Source organism: Vitis vinifera, chromosome 17, assembly GCF_030704535.1.
Source record: "Vitis vinifera cultivar Pinot Noir 40024 chromosome 17, ASM3070453v1".
NCBI classification, from domain to species: Eukaryota; Viridiplantae; Streptophyta; class Magnoliopsida; order Vitales; family Vitaceae; genus Vitis; species Vitis vinifera.
In genome coordinates this window covers 9,350,381-9,376,340 of record NC_081821.1, presented here as the reverse complement: position 1 = coordinate 9,376,340, position 25,960 = coordinate 9,350,381, and the positions used below count along the sequence as shown (strand labels likewise).

Genomic DNA, 25,960 nt, shown 5'->3' with positions numbered 1-25,960 from the left:
TTTTTATTTCTTTCCTTTTTACCCTGAGATTTTTATTTTTATTATTATTTTATTATCGATTATCTTAAACATTAATATTTACCTAAAATTGGAATAAATTCATAGAACTCAACAGGGCATCAACAAAAATTTCTTAAAATTAATGGGGTTAAAAGATATTTAGATTTGAGCTTTCTTAAGTTCGAAAATTTGTTTGTGTCAATGAAAATTTTTATTTTATTTTATTTTATTTTTTATCTTTTATTTTAAGAATATAGTGAAAGTCTCTTCGACATAATTCATTTTGTGGATGTGCTGACAGGGGACTTAAAAGACACAGATTTCCTGAATTCAACTATCAAAAACATCAACAGATTTTGGTAATTAATTTATGCATTGATTGATCTAAAGAATACAGAGAGTTTTCATCACATGGGCAAACCCATATTTATGGGGCAAATGGAAGACTCATATGGGGGTCTGAAGAGCTTGGGACCTTGTTCTTCTTGGGCCAGAGCCAGATCTTGGAGACTGAGAAACTCTCACCTCTGATCCTACTGCTGATTTTCTTCCCTTCCGCATCCTCATGATCAGTTGAACAATTCCCATGTTGGTCTCTTGCTTTGGCATGCTTCTCCTCACTGCTAGCACCATTGTCATGAGACAAAGCCACTTGAAGGTTTGAGTCGCCAACCACATACTGGCATGGCCCCATTGAGTAGCATCTTCTGGCATCCAAATAGGAGCTGCTAGTCCCCTCTTGTTCTCTCTCCCCACTTTGTGTTCCTTCATTATTCAAGCTTCTAAACTTACCAAGTCTCACAGGGAAGACCCTCCTCTGGCTGCCAGTTTCTTCCATAGTCACTGGCTTCTGACTAGAGGAACACCCTTCATGATCTCCTTCACTAGGAAACGTGTTTGATGCTTCTCTGGGATCATCTCCATTCTGCACCGGATTTTCAAGAGGAAGGCCAGAGCTTAAAAGAGTCCCTCTACATAGAGGACATGTAGAGTTTGATAGGAGCCACGTGTCTATGCAGTTGATGTGGAAAGCATGGCTACACATCACAAGCAATCTCAGCTGATCATTTTCTGAAAACTCACTTAGACAGACTGCACAATCAAATGGCTCTTTCAAGCCCACAATATCCTTGTAGGTGAATACAGGTAGAGCATCTATGAAGGCTTGGTCTAGACCTCTGTCATGTAAGCGAAAGAGTTGCTGCAGTTGTCTTTGGAAAGCATTAGACCCAGAGGTTTCTATGTACCTACCAGATTGATAAAGTAATGAAGATGGCCTCTTCATGAGAAATCTAACAAGGAGATGGAGAAGGCCAGAGATGAAAAATATGATAGCTAGAATCACTATAATCAGAAGAAGTGTTGGACTAATTCTGCTAACAGATGATGATGGTGATGGGGTTGATCCTTTTTCATAGATAGTGCTACTATAGGGGTATGAGAATGAAGAGACAGGAGATAGAGGGGGTGGGTGGATCAATATATCATCTTTTTGCTTGAGTTGAGATGGAATTCTAGACATTTTAGAAGATGAGTATGCTCAACAACACATCTTTTCATCAGCTTTATGAGATCAAACACTCCTTCATTCAGGAGTTACTACATGCCCTCTGAAAGGCATCCTATCTTGCTGGCTTAAAGAGGAAAGAATCAGTCTTTTTTCTCTTTGGGAATTGAGTTTGATAGCTGAATAAATGTAAAATTCTCCTTACATGTATGAGAAAAGCCTTTGCTTTAAGAAGGTGATTCTGTACTAGAAAATGTTCACTTCTGAGTTTCGTTGCTTTGACATGAAAGCTTGGTGATCAATTGTGCAAGACTAAAGAAGAGGATGAGCTAGGAGATTCAGAGATACTGAACTGCAGATTACCTACCTCTCAGTTCAATGACACCATTGACAGAATCCCAATGTGTTTGGTTGATGATGATGATTGGTTCTGCTTTTAAGTTCTCTTCACCCCAAATAAAGCAGCCTTCTTAAAAGGATTTTCAATTTCTGTTATGTAGTATGAAAGGTGTAAGGTGGTTGAGCTGTATCTCATGTGGATCCTTTAATCTATAGGCTTTGAATTCAAACACCTCTCAAGAGAAAAAATAAGAGGGAGGAGACCACAAAGAAAATGAGAAATGATTAAGAGGCCCCCCACCATAGACAATGTGACTGTCTACAGTTGTGTGTGTGTGACTGTCTACAGTTGTGTGTCTGTGACTTCTTTATTCATCAGGATTTATCAAAATAATTGTCTACCCATGATGACTTTCCACAACATTACCTACTAATAATCCCTGAAACTTTCCATCAATCTCGGGTACGGGCAGTTTCCATTGTTTATGCTAGTCAAAAATCCATGGATGAGAAATGAAACCAAAGTCTACAAATCCAGTGGCGCAGTATATGTCAAGCTAGCTAGACTGTCAAATGTTTAAACTCTTGGCAGTTTCGAGTGTGAGCACTAGAGACACTAGTGCCTCCCTTCATATATCATACATGAAGTGGACGCCGACGCGTAGATATGATGACAGAAGAGAAATCCATGAGGTAGACAAAACCTAATGGTAGGCCCATTCTCCTTTCCCTGTACAGCGCATGGCGCCTCATTAAACCGATGATTGTGCCCACTTTTAGCCTCATGCTTGTAGTGGCTGACAGTTTATCCTGGTTGCAGTGATGTTTGTTAATGCCCAACCAAGAAGGAAGTTGGAAAGTTCCTCTGTTTCTTTGGATTTTGATGTTCTCTCTTCTTCACATCAAACAAAATGTACTGCTCCAAAATTCAACCCCACTTTTGTTTTCATTGTGAACTAATGTTGTTGTTGATGTCTACTTACATAACAAGAAATCAGCAGTAAGCTCCAAGTGAAAAATGCATTCCTTCCCAATAGGTTACTTCCAAAGAGGCAAGTGTGAATCTGTTCTCTGTACAGTGCAATCTCCTAACTGTTCTCTGTGGAGCACAAAAGGGATCATTACAATGTGGAAATGCACATTAGCTGTATAAAAGTGAAGTTGGAACCATCTTATCCTTTCTCCAAATGAACAGAGTTGGATCCAGTGACATCTTTTAGAGCCTGCTTTAACTTTCCATAGAAAATAAAACCAGTCCATTTTGCTTGAATTTGAAGGAAAGTAGGGAACGATATTCGTGATTCCTATCACCTTTTTTCCTTTCTTTTTTGTGACTTCTCTTTTTTTGTTCTCTTTTTTCCCTTCCAAGTGGACACACTGCTAGAAATGTTCTCATGAGACTTTTCTAATAGAAACTTGACAAATTTTGGAGCAGATATCTTTCCCAATTAGGTGAGTGAGCGACCACACATTCATGAGGAATGTGGTAGGATTACAAGAAAAGAGTGCAGGATACCTAAGATGAAAGATGTAGGATACATCAAAGAAAAATACAATAATTCAATGATAATCTTGGGAAAAAAAATTGTGTTTGATAAACCAACTGTATTGCCAGATACAAATGGATCAGTGGTGAAGTATTTTCTATAACCGGCGTTTTCATATTCTCTGTTTCTTTAAAGCATATGGCTGAAGTCTTCATCATATGGAGACTATGGATCTTTCTTCTTCCTCTTTTATTGTGTTTATCATTCCAGCAACTTGATTTATGGTTGGCCTCTCTCCGGGAGAAGGATTTATGCACTTCAGTGCAACCTGTAACAAGTTCACCATCCTCTCTTCACTTGCACCTTCCAAAATCAGGGCCTTGTCAAAAACTTCCGCTGTCCATTCCTCTCTAAGCACTGAATGCACCCATCTAGCTAAATCAAAGCCACTGTTCTGGACAAGCTTCCCTGTCAGCAGTTCAAGAAGAATCACTCCAAAACCATAAACATCTACCTTGAAGGTGCTATATGCAGTGTATCCACTTGGACCATTGGATTTGAGATTCTCAGCTTGGGCAAGGAATTGTTGGTCTTGGTCTTCAACCACCATTAGCCCATATTCGCTGATACATGGATCCATGTCCTTTCCCAGCAAGATGTTTGTGGATTTTAGGTTTCCATGAGCAATTCCATCGTCATGGAGCTCACTGTACATGAATGCCAATGCCTCAGCAATGCTAGCTGCAACACCTAGTCTGCTTCCCCATTCAAATACTTCGCCATTTTGGGTTCCTGAAATTAAGATGCATTAGGATACTTGTGCTATTATCTCCTTTACATTCGAATGTTTAGACACTTGGATAAAAAAAAGGATAGAAGAAGGAAAAAATCAAAAAGGAAAAAGGGCAGATCAAGGGAGTGGAGCAGTACTGATAACTCAAATATGGGGAATATTCAAAGTTCTGGGACAAATTTTTGTGTTGGGTAATTTGTTTTTCCCCAACATAGAAATCAATTAGGTTTTTCAGCTAGCCAGTTGTGGGGTTTGAGTTTAATGACTTCAGTTCTAGACTGTATATGCTTCTGCTCATGATTACTTACTGGGTCATTTTTCTAGTACAAGCGCTTCAGCATCATTCATGACGGTGGACATAACCACAAAAGTATGATTTCTGAAAAGCCTTGTTTTCTAGTTCTCCTTTTCAACTTTTATTTCCATTTTGTTTGAACCCTCTCTCAGGCCCCCTAAGATTGCTTTTTAGTACCAGAAAGTAAGCTGTGATGAAATTCTACAATGAACATAGTGGAAATGAAGTTACCATAGAGAAGCTTGAAGAGGCTGCCATTTTGCTGATATTCATACACAAGGAGCTTCTCCTGCTTGGAACAATAAAAAGCGAGGGGAGGCAATACATTTGGATGCTTCACTTGATCTATCTTCTGCATTCTCCTCTTGAAATCCTGACTAGAAATCCCCCAATCTTTGATCCTCTTCACAGCCAAGACCATCTTGTTCTCCAGCACAACCTTGTAGAGGCTTCCATGCTTTCCTCTCCCAATCAATTCAGCAGGAGCTCGGAGCAAATCCTCAAATCTCAACCCATTTATCACCGGACTTGAAAGAACTGTAAGCGATGATGAAGTCATTCCAGCTTCAGCAGATGTTATTGAATACTCCGATCTATTGTCACTGGTTTTTAGCTGGCTGGAAACACTGCTGGGCTTGTTGCTACTAGACTCCATGCTCACTCCCTTCTTTATAACCTCAACCTTTTCACCTTTCGGCCTCTTTTTTCTGAACAATTTGTAGAAAAGGAAGAGCACAATAATCAGGCCAAGGATTATATACCCTGAGTAGGTGAGAAGCTGCTTGCTGGAGAAACCTTTTGATCCATTTTTAGAAGGTAGAGATGGTGGGCATGTGTTTGAAAGCGGTGGTCCACATAATCCTGGATTACCAGAGAAGCTGCTGGCAGAGAAACGTCCATCGACATCTGGAATAGGACCACTGAAATTGTTGTTGGAGACGTTGAATTGCTGGAGGTTGGAGAAATCAAATTTTGGTATTTCCCCACTGAGTTGATTGTTCTGAGCAAGGAATGATATTAAGCCTGAAATTCGTGGCAAATCTGGCAGCACGCCGGAGAAGTTATTGTTGGATATGTGAAGCCTTTTCAAGTTACTCAACCGGGAAAGACTCTGGGGAAGCTCGCCTGAGAAATGGTTTCCACTTGCATACAAGTGGGTCAATCGCTTGCAGCTTGATATCCCTTCGGATAACTTTCCAACAACACTGTTGTTGTTCAGGCTCAATACTGCAAGTGTTTTCACTTTGCATAGAGACTTTGCATCAAGAATTCCATCGAGATTGAGTCCATCAAGAATTACTTTCCTCACAAATTTCGACTGGGAGTCACATGTCACCCCCTCCCATTTGTCAGTGCAGGGGTCTGAGTTCATATTCCAACCCCAATTCGAGCCTCTTCCTGCATTTCCAGGTGAAATGTTTGTCATGAATTGAATCAAAGACCGGTTAACCTCATCTTCTTCTGAGTTTCCCACTGGGAGGAGAAGTAAAACCAAACCAGAAAGAACCCAGATGGGAATTCGATCCATTTCCCGTAAATGAGATCAGTTTCTGCAGAGCTCTTGTATATGAGGTAGACTTGAATCATTGGAACTGTGGAACAAGAAGGAACCAGCATTGTTGATATGATTTCTTCATCAGTTTTGAATGCCATTTGGCTGATTTTACAATGACGGTTTGTAACTTGTGAATAGAGAAATAGGCCCAAAAGGCAGAAACCAGCATTTAAATATTATGCGCCGGCAGATAGAACAGGACCAAATCCAAGCAGATTGAGTGTTTGGTGGTTCCAAGAACATTATACTAATACTGAGAATTTGCGGATTGATTCAGACCTTTCCAACAGGCGGCCACAAAATACAAATTTGAAGATAGATTGGAAGGTCAAGATTTGGCCGGCCGGGAAAGTGGTTGTCCATCTTCCATCCAAAATTCTTCATCAGTTAATTCAAGCATGCATTTTTCTCTGACAAGTACATACAAATGGAGAAAATGAAAAACAAGCTTAGAGGAGATTAAATAAAATTTGAAAAATTAGAAATACAAGACAACATATATTACTGAATTTAGTCATTAATTTCTTACAGTTTTACATGTAGGTAAAACTACAAGTAATTGATTTTACTTATCACTGAAATTACTTATGGATTTTCCTGTTCTTTCAAATTTTCATTTGATCCCCTGTACCAAGTATACCAGGGCATAATTCTTAAACAGTTGTGATTTTACAGGCAAATGAGAAATTGTAAATTGTAATACAATCATGGGAAGGACAAACAGGTGTTCATGTGGGGTATTTGTGCCAAGATGACAAATCCCCCAAGAATGTTCTCATGGATCTGCATGTCCGGCAATATCTTCGTCGCTTGATGCGCTTTTTCCATCACTGAAGTCCTCATCTTCACTGTCCTCTTCAAGTCTTTCATTGGTAATGTTCTCCTTCTTTGCATATCGCTCGCAGTACTCTGTTTCCACACATAAAATGGCAAAACTTAAATTCAGTATCCTTAACCCAAACTTGCTCAGTATCCACACATGTTCCCTACTTCTTTCAGACTTTAAGGCCTAAGGGTATTGTGAGAAACAATCTCATGGAAGAATGGGTTTCAATAACATACAATAATAACCAAAATTTTAAAATATTAAAGCTCCTCTGAAGTAGATGCTCCTACTAACAAGAAAAGGAAGTAGATGCTATCCACTTCTAGTGCAAATAATTTCATAGCAGAGCTGGTTTGGTCAACTAAAATTCTAGGGAAGCATCTCATATCTGAGCCTTTAGCAGGGCATGGATCCCTGAGCACAGTAACTGTTAAACACCTCAAGTTCATTTGTGGACCCGTCTCCAATTAGCCTTGCCCAAAAGACTTTTGGTTTCAAAATTATTGGATTTTGTATGAAGACTTGGCCCAAATTATCTTGCCAATCAAAAGTACTCCATATTTATATGTTATATGGGTCCCCTGCTAAACAGTTTGTCCAAGTACTGTAAGAGCAGTGATGTGCTGATAGACTTCCAATCAAATGGAAAGTTTCGGTGAAGTTCTAATTCAAGTTGTTATACTCTCCTAGATGCATCCATATTTATATGTGTGAAAAACTTTTACCTTTTACTTTTTTCTCATATTGATCTTTGTTCTTCATCATCATTGATGCTGCATCACCATTAAGTGGGTCTGAAGCATTTGGATAAAGCAAGAGCTGTGGAAGAAAGACTTCAAAGACGTTTAAAAGATCTGTGACAAGCAGGAAACATAATTAGATAAATAATGCCCAGAAACTGAAAGATATAAAACAAAAAAAATATTAAAAAAAAAGAAGTCTTGGCTGACTCAGATTAAAAGATCTGAGACTGTAATTGTGCATAAGTGAACATGAAGACATGGAAATATAAGAAGACATGTGCACATATTTTGCAATCATATGATACTCAAAATTTTTATGGAGGACTAACAAGCAATACTGACCAAACATTGGACTCCATGATTGGTTAATGACATCCAAGCATACAGAACCTGACCTGCAGTTCATAAAAAAATATGCAACCAGTTTAGCTGGGACTTGCCAACTACTTCAAAAAAAAAATTAAAAATGGAAACAAAGTCGTCAAATCTGACAGCGTAAAGAGATTTCAATAAACCAATTATATACTCTCATCACAAACAAAAAATATTCTCTGAGAGAGCCAATTACAATATTTTGAAGAACAAAACAAAGTAAAAGTTCAATTTTTTGGGGATCAATTTCTGGAAATTAATTCTCCATGGCTTGGAGTTCCAAAAGCAGAAAATTTTAGTATACTGAAATCAGAGATGAATCTGCTTTCTAAGGGTGCAAGAATGCTCACAACTCATCAACATTTGGATGGAAAATCTTGTTGACAAACCCAATAGAAGGAGACTTGTAAGGATAAGCATCTGGGAGTTCAACACGAATTTTCCACACCCCACCCTCATAGAGGCCTGCAGCCATCACAGCCAGATCACAGTTAAATATCAAATACAAAAGAATATAACCTTAAACAGCCAAGTGGCCTTTCTGAAAAGAAAAGTGCTGTCATAGAAATTCAAATTTCCTACAAGGTTTTCTCAGTCATATATCAAATGCCAAGTATAAAAAAATAAATAAAGTAGTGTAAAATAAGAAGAATTGGAAGGTAAATGGAATAAATTTCTTCCTCCATTTTAATCTGTACATCCCACATATTTATACAAATACTCCTAACACAATAATAGAAACTTCCCTACCAATTCTATCAAATCCCCTTGATTACAGGATTGTCCTAATCCTCGCCTTAATTACAAAAAATATACAGCTATAATCTTTCCTACTTACATTTTTCCACACTCCTCCTCAAGCTGGTGAATAGATGTTTTCCATTCCCAGTTTGGATACACTTGCTTGAAACTCTATACTACTTAAACCTTTGGTAAGAATATTTGCAAGTTGGCAACCCGTAGATACATAAGGAGTACAAATCAACTCACTATCTAGTTTCTCCTTAATAAAATGTTTGTCTATCTCTATGTGCTTTGTTTGATCATGTTGCACTGGATCATGTGCAATACTAATTTCAGGTTTATTATCATAGTAAAGTCTCATTGGGCCATCCCATTTAATCTTCAAATCTTCCAAAGTAATCTTTAACCATAGGAGTTCACAAACTCCTTGAGCCATTGCATGGAATTCTGTTTTTGCACTAGACCTCGCCACCAAACTCTATTTCTTACTTTTCCATGTTACTAGATTCCCACCAAGAAAGGTGCAATACCCAATTGTTGATCTTTTGTCAACAACAGATCTAACATAACCTGCATCTGTGTATGCTTTAAGTACTAGTCCTGAGTTTTGTTTAAATAGAATGCCTTTTCTTGGAGACCCCTTATGGTACTGTAGCACTTAATTAGCAGCTTGCAGATGAACCTCTTTTGGATTGTGCGTGAACTAGTTAATCACACTCATAGCATATACCACATTAGGTCTTGTGTAAGAAAAATAAATGAGTCTTTCTACTAGATGTTGATACATCTCTCTATCTACTATAACATCTTCCTTAGCCTCTCTAAGCTTATGATTAGAATCTATTGGTGTACTTGTTGGTTTACATGTCAACTTCCCTATTTCCTTGAGAAGATCCGTTACATAATTCTATCGAGAAATTAAGATTCCCTACTTAGAATGTGCAACTTCAATTCCTAAGAAGCATCTCAACTTTCCTAACTCTTTAATCTCAAACTCCTTAGTCAAGCATTGCCTCAAAGTCTATCTCTCTTTTTCATCATTTCTTGTCACAATGATGTTGTCCACATATACTAGAAGAGCTATAACTCCCCTTGAATCTGAATGTTTGATGAACAACATATGATTTCCTTGACTTTGTCTCTATCCCATGTTTTTCATTATTTTAGCAAACCTTTCAAACCAGACCTTTGAAAACTATTTCAGCCTGTATAGAGCTTTCTTCAATTAACACAGCTTTTTAGTGGCTAGATCACTTCCAAATCCAACAAGGACTTCCATATAAATCTCTTTTTCCATATCTCCATTCAGAAATGCCTTTTTGACATTGAACTATTGTAGATACCAGTTATAATTTGCTGCCAATGATAACAAAACTATAACTGTGTTCATCTTGACAATTGGGGCAAATGTCTTCAGATAATCCACGCCATATGTATGAGTATATCCTTTAACCACCAATCTCTATATCCTTTAGCCACCAATCTTGTCTTGCACCTCTCTAATGTCTCATCTGCTCTATACTTAATAGTATAGACCCACTTATGTCTCACTGGTCTTTTTCTTGCACGCAAATCTACCAACTCCCAAGTTTAATTTTTCTCCAAGGCCTCCATTTCTACATTCATGACTTGTCTCCAATTTTCATTAAATAAAGTCTCAGACAGAGCGGTAAGAATATAAATATTTTTCAAACTTGTAAGAAAACTCTTATGGGAGGAGACAACCTTTTGAATGATACAATATGGGAACGTGGATACAAAGGATGTTTAGTACATTCTCTCATTCCCTTCCTGATGGCAATAGGGAGGTTTTAGTCTATGGGTTTTTCAGACTGAAGTTCTAACTTAATTTGTAAGGGAGGATGAAAGATTGTTACCTCATTTCTAAAAGTTGGTTTAGATTTCTGGACTCGTATAAGTCGAGGAACTGTAGCTTTCTTCCTTGAGTACGCTTTGCCAATCATTTGATTCTCAAGAGCAAGCTCAATGGATGACTCGGGTTCAAAGGATGGTATAGATATTGGATCGGACGCTTTAGGAAGGTCAGTAAGGTCGATGAGAAAGGCATCACTAAAACAGAAGTCTTGATCCTTGTCTTCTCGATGGAATTCTCTTCCTAAATATAAGAAGTGGGAAAATAATACTCACTTTCATTGAAAGTAACATCAGTTGAGACAAAAAAAATAAAATTTGGATGGTGGATGGTAACACTTATATCCCTTTTCAGTTTACGAATATCCCACAAAAACATATTTGACTACTCCTGGGTCCAATTTTCCCTTTTTTGGACTGTGAATATGCATAAAGATATCCACATTAGTTCTACACTCACAACACCTCTGATTTGCTTGGTGTCTCAAGGTAGTATAGCCCATTCCGTTCCTTAGCAAGTCTAGTTATCTTCCTTAAATTCTAGTCTTGAAATACATAGTGAGCATGGTAAAAAATCACATTACAACCCATATCTTTTGTAACCTTTTGTATAGAGACAAGATTAGTAGATATCTTTGGAACATGAAACACTTTTCTAAATGTGAGTGTAGAACTAATGTGGAGATCTCCTACACCTACAATGGTGGTTAATGAACCATCAGTTGTGGTTATTTTCCTAATGCTTGGACAAGGGTTATAATTGTGAAATTGGTGTGTCGAATGAGTCATATGATCTATGATATCTGAATCTATAACCCATGAATTAACAAAGGTTTCATCTAAGGCTTTTTTTGATAAGTAAAGAAAATTCATTTATAAAGAGACGCCAAAAGAGCGACTCAAGGTATACAGCCTATGGAAGGTATACAAACCTATACACCCGCCACCAAAAGAGACCAAAAACATATAAGAGACCCACCAACCAAAAGGCCCAAAACCTTACAATGATCTCACCCAATCTATAAAATTCACCAAAGTTTGAGGGCATTCTACTATAAACAGCTTTGCCTCAGACCAAAGCGAGCATAAAAAGGAATATTTCAACCACTGTATTAATATATCATCATCCTTGAAGGCTAAACGATTTCTCGCCTTCCAAACCGTCCAAAAAATATGCAAGGGCGCCGCCTTCCACACTTTCCTGTGTTTCTTGCCCACAGAAGAAGTCTGCCAACTAAGCAAAGTCTCTCTAACTGAACACGGCATCACCCAAGACACCCCAAACAAAGAAAAAAGCAACTCCCATAAGACCCTTGTTTTGGAGTAGTGGAGAAGCAGATGATCTATGGTCTCCTCCTTTTCCATACACATGTAACATCTATTAGCCAATGACCATCCTCTTCTCTGAACAAGATCTAGGGTAAGCGCCTTACCCCATGCGGCCTCCCACGCAAAAAAGTTGATTTTGGGTTGTACCCACACCTTCCAAATGCAGCTAGATGGGAAACAACTAGGGCAGTCCGCTTCTAGAGCAAGGTATAGAGACTTAGCCGAGAAAATGCCACTCTTTGTTTCAGTCCAAACTACCTTATCATCTACATCTCCAATGACTCTCTTCCCGTGAAGACACCCCAAAAATAATTCCGCCTCCTCCACCTCCCAATCGTTTAGAGCTCTTGAAAAACAAGGGTTCCAACCCCCCCTACCCCCTTGCACCAAGGGATCCCAAACATCCGCCACCCAAGCTTCCTTTTCAATCGATAAGGCATAAATGGAAGGAAACGAATCGCACAGAGGGGCATCCCCACACCATCTATCCCTCCAAAAGCTCACCCTCCTCCCATTGCCAACACTAAAAGATATCCGCGCACCCACCAAATCCCAGTCCATCCTTATCCCTTTCCAGAGCCCCATGCCATGCGCCTCCCTCACTTCCCGCGTGCGCCAACCCCCTCTATCTTCCCCATACTTCCCTCTAATCACTTGATTCCACAAAGCCTCTCTCTCGTTTGCAAAACGCCAATTCCATTTAGAAAGGAGTGCCTTATTGAGATTGGAAAGGCATTTGATCCCTAAACCCCCTTTCTTCTTGCTTAAGCACACCACCTTCCATCTTACTAAATGTGGTTTACGCTCCAAACTGCCACCACCCCAAAGAAAATCCCTTTGGATTTGTTCTAGTCTTCTTCTAACTGAACTTGGTAAACTTAGAACAGACATATAGTAAATGGGAAGGTTTGACAAAGTACTTCGGATCAAGGTTGCTCTTCCTCCCTTGGATAAGTATTGTCTCTTCCACATAGTCAATCTTTTGCGGAACCGCTCTTCCACTCCATCCCACATTGCCATTGACTTAAACGGAGCGCCCAAAGGAAGACCCAAATACGTGGACGGGAGACTACCCACTTTACATCCAAAGTCCAAGGCAAGATCATCAATATCCACAACCCTCCCTACTGGAATAAGTTCACTCTTATCCAAGTTAATTCTCATTCCCGAAGCGGCCTCAAACCACATCTAAAGCTTTTAATCCAATGGAAATAGGAAACTTACCTGAAAGTATCGGTGATGAGGTCCGCAAAGGTTTCTCAAGAGTTCTCAACAAAGTTCTTAGTTTTTCAATCTCCTCCTGGTTGAATTTGCCTTGTTTCAAGGATCTTTCTTCAATTGGTTGAACAAAAGACAAGTGTGCTTGTCCAATATCCTTTGGTTGCCCTCCATTGCAACCAGTTGTCATTTTTTCAAATTGAGCAGTGGTTTCTAATACCTTTAACATATCTCTTTTTCCTTCTTTTTTTTTTTTTTTTGTTTTTTGTTTAGTTATTATTATTTTGTTATTTTACTATAAGGCTTAAATAACCTAATCTAAACACTTAACTAGTATAATAGCCAAACTTTAAATACTCCTATTAGAGCCCTCATTGGCAATCAGAGGTGTTGTCGTGGGGTAGAGGCAAAGCTGATGGCAACAACTAGATCCTAGGGCAACGACAACGGCAACGCCGACAGCAACACAAGGCAAAGACAAAGCTGATGGCAAGGGCTGGCAGCATGATCTCCTCGACGGTGAATGATAGCAGACGCTATCCTTTGTTGTTTCCAGTAGTGCAAGGAGGATTGTCATCATTGGCAGAGCCTTAGAAAACTTGTGAGAGAGATCAATGATGCCGAAGAAGACGAGCAAAGCCGAGGTGGATAGGGCTAGTAAGAGTGCTACTAAATTTGATCACAAGGAGCGTGAGGCTTGCAAGAAGGAAGATCTATACTAGTGCGAAGTCGAGGGCATGATTTTGATTTTGTGAACAAGGGTGTTAGCGTGAGGACAACGGCATGAGGACAACGACTGAGGTCTCCGGTTGTTGAGTTCATGATCTGGGTTTGCAGTGCGAGTACCGAGATTGTGTTTGCAGCAATGGCATAACTTAGACGAGAGGGAAACCTTAAGGTCAACAATGAAGGTTGACTCAAATGAGAAGGAAACCGTCAAGTTGACAATGAAGGCCAACTATGATGTTCAATTTAGCAATGAAGGCCAAAAAAATTCTTTCCAAATTTAAGAGCCTAAGGCTTTGATACCATGTAGAATAAGAAGAATCGGAAGGTAAATGAAAATAAATTTCTTCCTCCATTTCAATTTGTACATCCCACATATTTATACAAATACTCCTAACACAAAAAATAGAAATTTTCCTCACCTAATTCTATCAAATCCCCTTCATTATGGGATTGTCTTGATCCTCTCCTTATTAGAAAATTATATACTTATAATCTTTCCTAATTACATTATTCCACAAGTAGGAGTATTAAACACAACAGATATAAAAATTTGGCTTCTCATAGAATATGTTTTCCCTGATATTCAAGAACCATAGCTCCAAATATGTGGTAAATGTCTGATCAAAAGAAATTTGGAAAATGTGCTGACACCAACCACAAACCACCCAACAATTTCAAATCTGGCACATTTATAATAACATCTGAGTTTCTTGTGTCTGTGATGAATTTGAGGGGTGAGGGTTGACCCAGAAGATACTAGCTGGTCCAAACAATCTCTGCACAGCCACAGGACAACAGATAAAAACTAACCAAAATGTGGCTCTCCTTAAATCTAGCAGTTTAACATTTAATGTAATAAGTTGTAGAAAATCATAGTCATGAATCTAGTGGCCCAGAAAATATTGAGATGTAACCAGAAACTGAAGGATATGAACATCGCACAAGAAGTAAATGCACCCACTCCAATCGAAGGGAAAATTTTGATAAAAAGGCAAAGGAATAATTTATACCTACCGTTTGATTTCCTGAAGCATTCAGGAAATGTGACCTAATAAATTTGACTAAGAGAAATAAGTGATTAGCTAGAATAACTTGTCCACAAAAAATATTTCTATCAATAATGAATGGAAGACGAGGGGAAAATTAACTGAAAACTCTTCATGATGAACCACAGGAAAAGGAAGGGGAAGGAAGAACAAGCTATTTGTGCTCTTTCCAACTCAACTTGACAAAGGTAACCTAAAGATTTGGAAAACCAACAATCTATTGGGTCCATATGATTCAAAACCATAGCTCTCAATTTGGTCTGGACTAACATCCAAAGCCTAAAGAAAAGAAAAATAAAAAACAAAAGATCAACCAAGGCCACCCCCCAAAAGAAAGATGAAAAAAAAAAGTTCATAACATTTCTTTTTTTGTTGGTATGCTAGGTAAAAATTTGAAAATTTCAAATTTCTTAATCAATATAACTCAATCAGCCAAAGTGAAACGATGTCCTCAAATAAATCTATCCCAAATTCCTCACCATTCCACCAACTCTTGGATAAGCAAATATATTAACAGACACATATGTGCAAATGTACAATCTCAAATACAGATTGTATCCATCAAAACAAATGGAAAGCTGCCCTAAAACTACAGATTCTGCATGTTACTAAGAAACAGATCACTTAGCCAAGTGAGGGCCTAGACACTTGGCATCCTTGGTGACTCAGGGATTTTGTACCTGCTTGACATGCATAATTCTCTTAGCTTGTACATTATTTCGGTTTTCTTCATAAGATATTTAGTTTACTTTGCTTTGGCATAGACATAAATGCTCTTTTTCAGTTTCTTTGTAAATCTTGAAAAAAAATTTCATCCTTCGCTGCATTCATTGTACTTAACAAGATGAATCTAATGAATTTTATTGTCTTTTAGTATTTAATAAAAACAAAGATAAGGAAAAAAAGACACTAAAACTATATGCTAGAGAAGTGGAAGGGTAAAGACAGTACTTTCTTTTGGTCCATGGAATTCCACATTGAATTCATTGAGTCCATCATTTATCGTCTCCACGTTGTAATCACTCATCATCCTAATTAACATAACAAAAGTGGTAATATGAGCCACAAGGAAGATAATTTTGAACTGATGCAGCTTCAATATCTCAAAGTAAGTCTCAAAATCTAGATTAAAGGAACTAAATATCCTGCAAAAATAAGAATGGGAAAAAAGTATGATACACAAAGTAATATAAGTTTGATATGATAGTGCCACTAAGAGCCATAAAAATCTCTTAGCAAACCAAATGGAGGAATGCAATTTCAGAATATTTAAATGCAAATAGGCACTATAAATGAGGCACAATGGTTACATATTACCTAATGTGCAAGACACTCATAGTAAAGCAGTGTGGTAACTTATAAAAATAGTTTGCAAAAATATAAAATTAAACAATTTCAATATTTGAAATGCATCATAGCCTGGTTGGAGTGTCATGCTATAACATGGAGGTCACAAGGTCTGAGGGTTCAGAAAACAAAAATCATAACACATTTTGCCCGGCAGGAGTGGATTGATGATCAAAGTTCAGAGTAGAACTCCAAATTCATGGTAACATTGAGGCTTCATGACCAAACATATTGTCTGATTGCCTCAATCATCACTTTAAAGCTCTCTATAATGTAAAAACTAAATCTTATCTCTACTAGATAAAACCAGAAGACCAATATATGAGTGTTTGATCCCTTTTTATGCTTGCCTCACTCGTGGTTCCTCCTTAAAAGGCTCATATTGTCCAGTTTCTCTTCACTCCAAATATACAAAGTAATGTGTCCCATGTCATATGATATTTTTTTCTGTAGTTTAATCAAAAATATATTTTTTGGCTTCCTGCCAATATTTAACTCTCCATTATTATTATTATTATTTCAATATGCATGTAAAAGTTTCACCCTATCCACTTGTTTAAAACAAAACAAGTCTGTAGTAATTGGAAACTAAAGATAGAATATACTGCACAATAAAATAAATGGTATTTAAGCCCCATAGAATTGGCTATGAAGAGAAAGTGTTCCTGAAAATAACAATTGATTGAACAAGAATGTGGGTTAATATGGTAAATAAGGGGCAAAGACAGAAGTAAGAAAATGAGAGTTACATTGCCAAAGAAGTGAAAGAAGTAAGGAAACATGCACGCTTGAGGCTTAGCTCAAGTGGTAAGGGGTTAGGGCGGTGATGTAGGAGGTAAAAAGACAAAACATAAAGACGAGCAAAACAGAAACTCTTGTGAAAAAAGATATGAAAAAAAGCTTTTGGTCATTCCATGGTAGTAGGTTATAATACACGGACACTTTCATTTCAATTGAAATACCCAAGTCAAACGATGTAGCCAGATGATATGGAGATACAGCTGCATTATTATCTCTTTAATTTTTTTTAAATTATATTTTCTCTCTAAATTTTTTAAAAGTTATGCTAGATAATAATATAACATTATCTCATCTTTAACTAATACCAGAAGTTTGAACTGCATTATTTCTTTTAATTTTTTTAAAATTATGTTTGTATTGGTTCAAATACATTTATTTCTCTTTTTATCTTTCTTAATTTTTAAAAATTATACTAGATAAAATTTTAACATAAATATAATAATTAATAGTTCCTTTATCTTTTTCTCAAATTTTAAAATAAATGTAATAATTAACATTATATAACATTACAGACAAATATCAAAATTAATATCTTAAAAAAAATCTATAGATAAATTATAATAATTAATACAAAAAAAGTCAAAAAAAATTCATATAATAAGAAAATTAAATATGGATTATATTTTTTAATATTTAATTTGTTAGAAAATTTGTATTACAAACTCAACATAAAATTTTAAAATTTTAAACTAATCAAAATTATATTAGTCTTAAATATTTTTCTCATGTACCATCAAATCTTATTAAAATATAAAAGACATAATAAATATATTCTCCAATTGCAATTGATGGTATAGCATTACAAATGAATTATTATCTTACTATACTTGTATTTAGTGTTAATTCACTTTTCATTAATGTCATATCCGAGGACTTGCAACCATAGTTGAAATCATTTTCACTTGAATTCTCATGTCCTAAGATTTTAGGATGCAAAGGATTCGACACCTAGACATGTACTTGCACCACCCAAACCCATGTCAAAAAATAAAAAATATATATCAACAGGATAATGACTGATGAGACTTCTCCACCTCCCCCCTTCTCCTCTTTGTTCATCATATCCTCTACCTCCTTCTCTTTGGTCATTGGAGCCCAAAACCCTAACCAATTAAGGGGAAAAAACAGATGCATGAGTGATGGTCCTTCCTTTAATACACGAGATGTGCTTGGACATAAGTTCTCCTTTTACAAAACTCATAGACAGACTAACTTAGTGAAACTAAAAGACGATATGTATACAATTTATGACCACTTCCTAGCCTTTTTTCTTTTTTTCTCCAAAGCTAGTGAGGCACTTGACTTAGGCATCTCTGCCCCACTAATTTTCTATTGCCCTAAGACTAAGGCAATCCATTTGAACCTCCCCACATTAGGGCCTAGTCAAGTGTCCAAAACAATTGAAAGTTATCACCAAACTTCCTTCCAACCAAATGTCATCAAACATGTAAAAAGAAACTAAAATAGTAACAACAATGAAAAATGACTTAAAGTGGAGATATAAACAGCAATAAGAAGCTTACAACTTCATGACATCCATTTCTCTCCTCTTGCTTGGAGAAGACATTTTTATCCTTAAAATTTTCCCAACCAGCTACAAATCCATCAAAGAAATCAAAATTTTCAGAACACTATATTCCCCTAAATTTCATGTGAAATTAGAAATATAATGGTTGAGCATAAAAGAAACCAACATATGGGATTAGAGAAACAACAACATACTGTCCTCAAAGAGATCCACAAGATTATGTGATGATCCGAGATGGTGAAGTAGATAGCCTCAGTTTTTAATGTCCAAAACTAGAAACAGGTTATTGCATATATCAGTCGGAAAGAACAATATCAGAAAAGCAAGACATTGAATAACAAGATCATGCACAACATTGCAACTTCAAACAGAAGTTCAGCTTATGCAAGCCATGTAATAAAAAGAATAGAAAATTGTCACATCTAAAAATCTTCAACAGCTTTAAACTGTAATGGATTTTTTGTACAAACCTAATGCATGTCCCTCTTCTAAAACTTTCAAGTAAGATAGATTTCCACACTAGAAGCATACATGATAAAGATATTGTGGAAAGACTGGTTCAGATTCACTGCTGAAAATTACGAAGTATTGTCCATATTTAGAAATTTTACAATATTTTATTCTTTGAATATTTTAGAATATTTTATTCTTTGAATTTGAATTTGAATTTTAATTATGTCCTGTAAATAGGTTATTCCCTTAAATAGATTTAGACCATTGTGTCTATAAATATGATTGTAGATCCTATGTACATTGTAGTAATGAGAATAAAAAATTCATTCTCAATTTGTCTTTGTGTTCAAATATCATAAAGAAACCACCTGAAGTTGAAGATATCCTATGTATTTACCACTTATTCTCCATGTTATGGTCACTTAAAAATTAGAATTGCGGATGGTAGCTTGTCTCTGGTTGCAGGGAAAGGTTCTATATTTATTTCAGAAAATCTATTTCTCAAATGTGTTCTCCATGTTCCTAATCTTTCTTACAATCTTTTGTCAGTTAGCAAAATAGCCAAAAATTCTAACTGTTTTGCAAAATTTTGTGACTCTAATTGTGAATTCCACGACCAACATTCAAGGAGGATGATTGGTAATGCTAGGAAGGCTAATGTACTCTATTATTTTGATAACAACTTCCTCAAAGGTGGAAAAGCTCAAGCTGCGAGTAGTAGTGTGATTTTTATTCTTGTTAAAGATGAAATAATGGTATAACACAACAGGTTAGGTCATCCTAACTTTTCTTATTTGAAACAATTATGTCCAATTCTATTAAAAAATTTGAATCCTTTGATATTTCAATGTGAAGTTTGCCAGTTATCTAAATATCACCATGTTCATTTTTCGCCTCATCCTTATCAAGAATCCAAACCATTTTACCAAATTCACAATTATATATGGGACCTTCTTGAGTCACAAATATAAGCGAAACCAAGTGATTAATTACATTCATTGATGGTCATACTAGAGTCTATTGGGTGTATCTCTTAAAAAAAAAAATTTGATGCCGAGGAAATGTTTAAAGACTTCTATTTCATGATTAAAACCTAGTTCCACACTTGAATACAAGTCTCTAGAACTAACAATAGAGAGGAATATTTCAACTCTATTCTTGGTAGATACATTAAAGAAAAAGGCATTACCCACCAATCCACATGCTTTGAAAATAATATAGTTGAGAGAAAAACCATCATTTACTTGAGGTGGCTATGTCTATAATGTTCGCTATATGGGTTTTCCAAAATACTTGTGGGGTGAGGCTTTTCCCATGGCATCTTACTCAATCAATAGGATGCCCACTAGAGTCTTGAAATTTGGCACTCCTCCAAATAGATTACTGGTCATCTTCCCACATATTTGCATCTTTACTTCTCTACCTTTGAAAATCTTTGGTTGCACTGCATTTGTCCACATCCATAAACAAAACCCTTCTAAACTTGATTCTCAATCAAAAAAGTGTGTATTTGTTGGGTATTCTCCTAAACAAAAATAGTACAAATGTTAGAATCCTATTTCAAATAAACTTGTTATGACTATGGATGTGACATTTTTCGAAAACCAACCTTATTTCACCAAAAATCATCATCAAGGAGAGAGTATTGAGAGAAAAGATCCTTTTTGGGAAGTGATGGAACCCTTACCCATGTCATTATCATGTCACCCACAAAAATCCCATTTAGAAGTGTTACTTATTGAGCCTTTATCCATTGTCCAGCCTTTACCCAATGGACCAAACATTATAGATTCTAATTCACTAGCATAACCACCATAGAAACAAAGTCAAACTAAGTTGTGTCCTACTCTTGAAGTAAAAATAATCGAAATAGAGAGTCACAGTCGAACATAAGCCAAGAAACTCCTCCAAATGATGGCCCTTTAGATGAAACAAGTATCTCTTTGCCAAACCCGTGTTCAATTCCTAAATCTAGTAGTTTAGAGGGTGCTTCACATGACTTTAATGTTCCCATTGCACTTAGAAAGGGCGCACGTTCCTACACTATGCATCCTATTGCAAAGTATGTCTCATTCCATAGACTTTCTCAGAACTATAGAACCTTTACGTTTACTCTCTCTAATGTTGCATTGCCTAAAACTATACAGGAAGCCTTAAGTCACACTAAATGGAGGACAACAATCATGGAAGAGATGAATGCTATTAAGAAGAATGATACTCAGGGAAATTATTAAATCGTCAAAAGATAAAAGGATTGTGGGTTGTAAGCAGGTGTTCACGATTAAATACCAGGCAAATGGAAGCATTCATAGGTACAAGGCAAGGCTTGCAGCCAAAGGATTCACCCAAAATTATTTTTTTGATAAGAAAAAGTATTGTATTGTGAAGAGGTGCTAAAATAGCGACTCAAGATGTACAGAACAGAAAGGGAAACACTCACTCCCTAACATCTGAAACAAAAAAAAACCGTCTACAAAGATATACAAAAAACAACCCCTCCCTCAATGGGAACCCACCTAATCAATGAACTTAAAAAAGGTTGATGGACCATCTTTTGTAGACAATTTAGTCTCCGATCAAAGTGAGTTAAAAAAAGAAGTTTTTAGCCATTGGATGTCCACACATCTTCAAAAGCGATTTTATTCCTTGTCTTCCAAACTGTTCAAAAAATGCAAAGAGGACCCGCTCTCCAAACTATCTTGCGTTTTTTCCCCACAAAGAATCCATTCCAACCCAAGAGGGTTTCCCTAACCGAAAAGGAAACACCAAAGACACCCCAAAAAGAGTGAAATGCATCTCCCACAATGTCCTTGTATTTTCACAACAGAGAAGGAGGTGGTCAATGAATTCCTCATCCGCTTGACAAAAATAGCATCTATTTGCTAAGGCCCATCCCCTCTTTTTAACTTGGTCCAAGGTTAAAACTTTGCCTTATGATGCTTCCTATGCAAAGAAACTTACTTTTGGATGTACACATGATTTCCAAATGATCTTCATTGGAAACAAAACTAAAGCGTTTGTCTCTAAGGCCTTGTAAAGCGACTTTGTCAAGAAAATTCCATCATTTCTTTCCATTCACTGCACCCTATCCACCTTTTCCACGATCACCTTCTGACCACACAAGCGTATTAGAAGACCTTCCCCTCTACTGTCCTGGTCCAAACATCCTTCACTCAAGCTTCTTTGGGATCAACTAAGGCAAATAAGGAAGGGAAAGAAGCACATAAAGGTGTAGCCCCACACCAAATATCCTTCCAAAAACTCACCCTTTGGTCATTCCCCACCACAAAGGAGTCTACTGCTAACGATGTGCCCAAGCTTCCTAATTGCTTTCCACAACCCTACACCATACCCTTCTCTAACATCCCAAGAACACCACCCTCCTTTTTCCTCCCCATATTTCCCCCTAATTACTTGGTTCCATAAAACCCCTCTCTCATTCGCAAACCGCCAACTCTATGTGCAAAGGAGGGCCTTATTGAGCACAAAAAGGCTCTTAAGACACACTGTTGCCCATCTTACTAAGTAAGCTCTCTGTCCTAAGGCCTCACCTCCCCACAGGAAACCTCTTTGAATCTGCTTCATCCTTAATCTGACCTCTCTTGGCAATTGTAGAATAGACATGAAATAAATAGGCAAGTTAGACAATGTGCTTCTAATCAAGGTAATTCTTCCTCCCTTATAAATATATTGACATTTCCACATAGCCAATATCTTAGGGAATCTCTCCTCCACTTCATCCCAAGCTACCACAAACTTGAAGGGAGCACCCAACGACATCCCCAAGTAAGTGGAGGGTAAGTGGAGGGCAATTGAATTGACTCCCAAGAAACCTTTGCCCCTATTGCAAAGATTAATTCAATTCAAGTACTACTATCTCTTATTACAAATTTGAGATGGTTGATGCATCAACTCAATGTGAAGACTGTTTTTCTAAATGGAGAGCTAGAGGAGCAGGTTTTCATGGACCTACCATCGTGTTTAGGAAGCGTGCTTGGAGCTGGAAAAGTATTTAAGTTCAAGAACTCTCTCTATAGACTAAAACAATCACTAGAGTTTGGTTTGATCAATTCACCAAGGCTATCAAAAGGTGTATATTGACAAAGTCAAGCTGATCATACGTTGTTCCACAAGCACTCAACAACGGGTAAGATAGTCATACTCATTGTATATGTGGATGATATTATCTTTACCGGTGATGATGAAGGGGAACTAAAGGTCTTGAAGAAGTTCCATGCAAGAGAATTAGAAGTAAAAGACCTTGGCATGGAGTTTGCAAGGTCTAAGAAGGGAATATTTGTGACACAAAGAAAGTTTGTACTTGACTTACTTGAAGAGACCAATTTACTTGGTTGCAAACCAGTGGAAACCCCTAATGGAGCCCAATTTTAGGCTACAACTAGCAAGTGCAAATAAGGTGGTGAATCAGGAACAGTTTCAAAGGTTAGTTAGGAGATTCATTTATCTAGCTCATACTCAATCGAACATAGCGTTTGCTGTAAGTGCTGTGAGTCAACTTATGCACTCACCAGGGGAAGAACATTTTAAAGGAATCGATCGAATTCTCAAGTATTTAAAAGGGAAACCAGGAGTGGATTTACCATTTGAGAATCATGGCTACTAACGAATCGAAGCTCACATCGATGCTGATTGGGCAAGAAGCATGACAGATCGACGGTCCACATCAAGCTACTATACATTTATTAGAGGCAACCAAGTGACTTGGAGAAGCAAGAAGCAAATCATGGTAGCTAGAAGCAGTGCAGAGGCTGAATTTAGAGCAGTAGCTCATGGGATTTGTGAACTTTTATGGCGAAAAAATTTACTTGAAGACCTCAGCCTATGAAGCTCTATTGTGACAATAAACCAAGGATCAATATAACACATAATCCATTCCAACATCATAGAACCAAGCACATAGAAGTTGACCAACACTTTATCAAAGAGAAGTTAGATGGTGGACTGATTTGCATGCTTTATATCCCTACAATCAAGCAATTTGCAGATGTTTTTACCAAGGGACTACACAAGGGGCAGCTCGATAGCATAACTTGTAAGCTAAGTATGAAAGACATTTTCAAGCCAGCTTGAGGGGGAGTGTGGAAAGATTGTTCAGATTCGCTACTAAAAATTGGGAGATTCAATGATGGAAATTAGGATATTTTATTCCCTTAAATAGATTTAAACCATTGTATCTATAAATATGATTGTAGATCCTATGTATACTGTAGTAATGAGAATCAAAAAGTCATTCTCATAAAGCACCTGAAGTTAAAGAAAAAAAACAAATGAAATTTTTTATCTAAACCTATATGACAAAATTTACAAATAATGACACAAAAAACTTTTTTTTGTTGCAAAACATGTATATATGATCCCAATTAACTTTACCACATATTTCCATGATAACTACAGGATTTGTGAATTTATGACCCATGGTAATGATTGAACTAACATAGTACCATTCTCAAGTGGTCACCACTTAAGTATAGGAAAACTAACAACTCAAAGAAAAACTTCAATATCACCACATGAGATAAAGTGAATCCCGGAAGAAGTGTAGGGAGCAATGAGAATTGAGATAGAGTAAGGCCACAACATGGTACATATAATAGCAATGGTAAGAGTAAACTTTTATTTTGATGGTTTTTGTTAGCCTCACTGCAATGACTCAACTAAAAGTACTTCACTTTTAAAGTAAGATGTGCTCCCATCAAAAAACTTGTTAAGCCAAAACACTTATTTCCCTAAACATGTAGGGGGTGCTTTTTTTGTTTTCTACAAAGGAATCATATCCTAAATCCTAACAGGAAATATCGTTTACTTAACCATAAATGATGTGATAAAACACCTTTTCTTATTCCTGCTGAAAGTTTCCACAAAAGAATTTGGATCTACATTAGACCTGATTTTTCATTCACCTATTACTTAAGCAAAATTAAATTATGAATACTACATGGGCATAAAACCCACTACAATCATAGCTTTGTAGATTTGGGTAAAAATTGGCATGTATATAAATACAACAATTCATATTGTATCTACCTTTTCCCATACCATATTGCAGAAGTAAATAATACTATGATTTCACCAACAGCTATTCAATTTGTAAGTTTCGGATGATAGGAGATTGCAGTCAAAATCTCAAATGTCACATAAAATTGGAAGAAAATTTATTCAATGCTAAATTTTCCAATGAAACGGAGAAGGGCACTAAGTACAAAATATAATCCCAATTAATATATGAACACCGATTCAAACTAAATAATTTTAAATTGAAGAAATTCAACAACTACTATCTTCTATCTTCCTGTTAAAGCAATTGCACCAAATGAGTACTCGATCATATGTTAGAAAAAGCAGCACATTGCATCCAATCGACGACAAAAGAGATAAAAAAAAATGTGAAATCTTGCAACAACAATTCCATTCCCAATCAGTTGTACAGTCTAAAATTTCAATTTTTTCTGTCCTCTTATCCTTTTCCACCAATTTCCTTATCGCATTACATAACAAAACAGAAGGGGAAGCACCAATACAAAATCCATCATAGCACCATCCAATTTCAAAAACTCCAAAAAAAAACATAGCATTTCTTTATCAATTTAATCATTTCAGAGTCTACAGCTTGAGAAAGCAAACCAAAATCAACGAGTAAATAAAACAATCACCCCGGTTTGACCGCCGAGAAAATGAAACAATTGAAACCTAGGAATCTCACAATTGCCACTCAAATTTCCTAGATCGATGCTTCACTTGTTTTTATCTTATAAAGAAACCCTGGTTTTTTGTCCGATCGGGAAATCCCAATGTCCAAACAGAAAAAGAAAGGAGAAGAAAATGCGGAGAAGAAAATGAGAAGGCGATCTCAGCACAGAGAAATATATATAGGGTAGAGATAATGTCGACATTCTTACGAGTACGTGTTGAAATGATAGTATTGCTACGTGGCACGACATATTTTGAATTTATTTTC

The 25,960-nt window shown here is 36.8% G+C and overlaps 3 protein-coding genes across 9 annotated transcripts; all 3 read right to left on the bottom strand.

The window, feature by feature from the left end:
- Positions 1-312: 312 nt before the first annotated feature.
- On the bottom strand, positions 313-3,182 carry LOC104882287 (RING-H2 finger protein ATL46). Its single transcript, XM_010664892.3, has one exon. It carries the CDS (start codon positions 1,520-1,522, stop codon positions 428-430), a length of 1,095 nt encoding a protein of 364 aa, XP_010663194.1. The 5' UTR covers positions 1,523-3,182; the 3' UTR covers positions 313-427.
- Positions 3,183-3,262: 80 nt separating this feature from the next.
- On the bottom strand, positions 3,263-6,385 carry LOC100255249 (probable inactive receptor kinase At2g26730). Its single transcript, XM_010664893.3, has 2 exons — positions 4,653-6,385; positions 3,263-4,125 (listed from the first exon to the last, which is right to left on the bottom strand). Exons 1-2 carry the CDS (start codon positions 5,947-5,949, stop codon positions 3,548-3,550), a joined length of 1,875 nt encoding a protein of 624 aa, XP_010663195.1. The 5' UTR covers positions 5,950-6,385; the 3' UTR covers positions 3,263-3,547.
- Positions 6,386-6,454: 69 nt separating this feature from the next.
- Positions 6,455-25,854, bottom strand: LOC100250088 (ubiquitin-conjugating enzyme E2-23 kDa). Of its 7 annotated transcripts, none has more exons than XM_019226473.2 (8): positions 25,656-25,854; positions 18,698-18,803; positions 18,527-18,597; positions 15,807-15,886; positions 8,268-8,382; positions 7,888-7,940; positions 7,528-7,656; positions 6,455-6,885 (listed from the first exon to the last, which is right to left on the bottom strand). In XM_019226473.2, exons 3-8 carry the CDS (start codon positions 18,568-18,570, stop codon positions 6,752-6,754), a joined length of 555 nt encoding a protein of 184 aa, XP_019082018.1. In that variant the 5' UTR covers positions 18,571-18,597; positions 18,698-18,803; positions 25,656-25,854; the 3' UTR covers positions 6,455-6,751. The 7 variants fall into 7 exon arrangements, with proteins under 7 accessions (XP_019082018.1, XP_003634294.1, XP_010663196.1 ...); XM_003634246.4 differs by having other exon boundaries at positions 18,726-18,803; positions 25,656-25,852; XM_010664894.3 differs by having other exon boundaries at positions 18,726-18,803; positions 25,627-25,851.
- Positions 25,855-25,960: the final 106 nt, after the last annotated feature.

What these genes read in the sequence shown, in the direction of transcription:
- LOC104882287 (XM_010664892.3), bottom strand. Translation starts at nt 1,522, where the DNA reads ATGTCTAGAATTCCATCTCAACTCAAGCAAAAAGATGATATATTGATC.
- LOC100255249 (XM_010664893.3), bottom strand. Translation starts at nt 5,949, where the DNA reads ATGGATCGAATTCCCATCTGGGTTCTTTCTGGTTTGGTTTTACTTCTC. An exon ending in CCTCTTCAAGCTTCTCTATG is followed by an intron (nt 4,126 to 4,652) that starts GTAACTTCATTT and finishes TCTTAATTTCAG; the next exon opens with GAACCCAAAATGGCGAAGTA.
- LOC100250088 (XM_019226473.2), bottom strand. Translation starts at nt 18,570, where the DNA reads ATGTCTTCTCCAAGCAAGAGGAGAGAAATGGATGTCATGAAGTT. An exon ending in ATTCCATGGACCAAAAGAAA is followed by an intron (nt 8,383 to 15,806) that starts GTACTGTCTTTA and finishes TGATGGCTGCAG; the next exon opens with GCCTCTATGAGGGTGGGGTG. An exon ending in ATCATGGAGTCCAATGTTTG is followed by an intron (nt 7,657 to 7,887) that starts GTCAGTATTGCT and finishes TGCTTGTCACAG; the next exon opens with ATCTTTTAAACGTCTTTGAA.